Source organism: Protobothrops mucrosquamatus, unplaced genomic scaffold (assembly GCF_001527695.2).
Source record: "Protobothrops mucrosquamatus isolate PMUCROS unplaced genomic scaffold, P.Mucros_1.0 scaffold11642, whole genome shotgun sequence".
In the NCBI taxonomy this organism is placed as follows: domain Eukaryota; kingdom Metazoa; phylum Chordata; class Lepidosauria; order Squamata; family Viperidae; genus Protobothrops; species Protobothrops mucrosquamatus.
The window spans coordinates 5038-6556 of NW_015397421.1; the positions used below are offsets into that span (position 1 = coordinate 5038).

At 42.1% G+C, this 1519-nt stretch overlaps 1 protein-coding gene across 1 annotated transcript in view; it reads left to right on the forward strand.

Moving 5' to 3' along the window:
• The window catches only part of LOC107301337 (alpha-aminoadipic semialdehyde dehydrogenase-like), a gene marked incomplete at both ends in the record, with an annotated part of 5896 nt that extends 4832 nt beyond the window's left edge, over positions 1–1064 (forward strand). Inside the window, 2 exons of the mRNA XM_015830574.1 lie at positions 446–501; positions 989–1064. Of these exons, the coding sequence (XP_015686060.1) occupies positions 446–501; positions 989–1064 (132 nt within the window). The remainder of the gene's footprint in view (positions 1–445; positions 502–988) is intronic.
• Between the last annotated feature and the right edge of the window lie 455 nt (positions 1065–1519).

Genomic DNA, 1519 nt, shown 5'->3' on the forward strand with positions numbered 1-1519 from the left:
TATTATCTGCAGAGAGTGTGTTAAGTGATGAGTGAACAGACTAACATTTATTGGTGTGTTAATAGGGATCTGCGTTTGGATTTCTTTGGAGGCAGTTCACCCTTCTGCACTCATTTCCCTTGATAGAGTGATCAGAAGCAATTACTTTTTCAAGAATTGGATACTATTTCATATGACCTCATATGATGACGGGAGTGTCTCCAGATTCCCTCTTTCTCCAATAACTCATATAAGAATGACGACATTGCATGAAATTTAATGAACTAGTTGGAATTTGGACTAAATATATATTTAACCTGTTATTTAAGTTAGGTAGGTGTTGGGTGTACACTCTGGAATGTTTGGGGAAATTTATTGTTTTATCTGATAAAATTATTGTGAAAGTGATCTGTGCTGAAGAATTTGCAGATTACAGATAGTTCTTGCTTAACAAACATTTGTTTAGCGACCATTCAAAAACACAGTGGTGCCGGACAAAAGGACGTGAGACACATGCCCAAGGTGCTGTTGCAGCGTCCCCACAGTCACGTGATTGTGATCTGGCCATTTGGCAACCCATGTACCTTTACAAAAGGTTGTCAAGCATCCTGCAATCATGTGATCACCATTTGCAATCTTCCCGCCGGTTTCCTCAGGAAGGTTACAAACCGCTGCCACCCGCCTCCCTCTGGTTCTGAAAAAAGGTCTGATCTGAAACCCAAACAGGTTTTTGGCACAAGACATTTGCAGCATGGGGTGTTTGGAGCCAGTCCCCAGAAATGAGAGGGAGTCCAGCACCACAGTTCTTCCCCCTCCCCCTGCCGAAGTGATCCAAGCTTTTTTCCACAGCCCAGTACCGGAATTCTCCCCCACCCCACCTCCAGCTGCCGCATGCACAGAAGGGAACTTCAGCATGCTATGAAAATGATTCATTTTTATGACACTTGGTAATGCAAAGTAGCCCTGCTTGGTTTTAGAAATACAATTTCTATTTTCTTTTCTCTTCTAGGAGGTAATAAACACACGGGTGGTGGAAGAGAATCTGGTAGTGATTCATGGAAGCAGTATATGAGGCGATCCACTTGGTAAGATCTGAAGAGTTTATGTACATGTAAAGTAACTTTCCATAATCGGATGTCCTCCACTTACTTTTGTAGTTTTGTAATTTTCCAGGCATACCTCTAGGGCAGGGGTAGGCAACCCTGGCTCTTTTATGATTTGTGGACTTCAACTCCCAGAATTCCTGAGCCAGCCATGCCTACCCCTGCTCTAGGGTTTCAGGTTGATGATGCTTCGTATAAGTGTTCTCCTAATCACTCTAGAGATGGGCAGAGAAACTCATAAAAGGACAGAAATGTAGTACCCCCTTAGAAAAATGTTTAAAAGACTTAATGGGAAAAGGAGAAATTATTAAGTGCACACTTAAGAAGTTATCTTAATACATTCTTCTTCTTGTTCCATATCCGTTATCGGATGTTGGCGATCATGTTGGCAATCCTGTTTTTATCAGCAGCCGCACGAAAAAGTGTTGCTGAGTTTT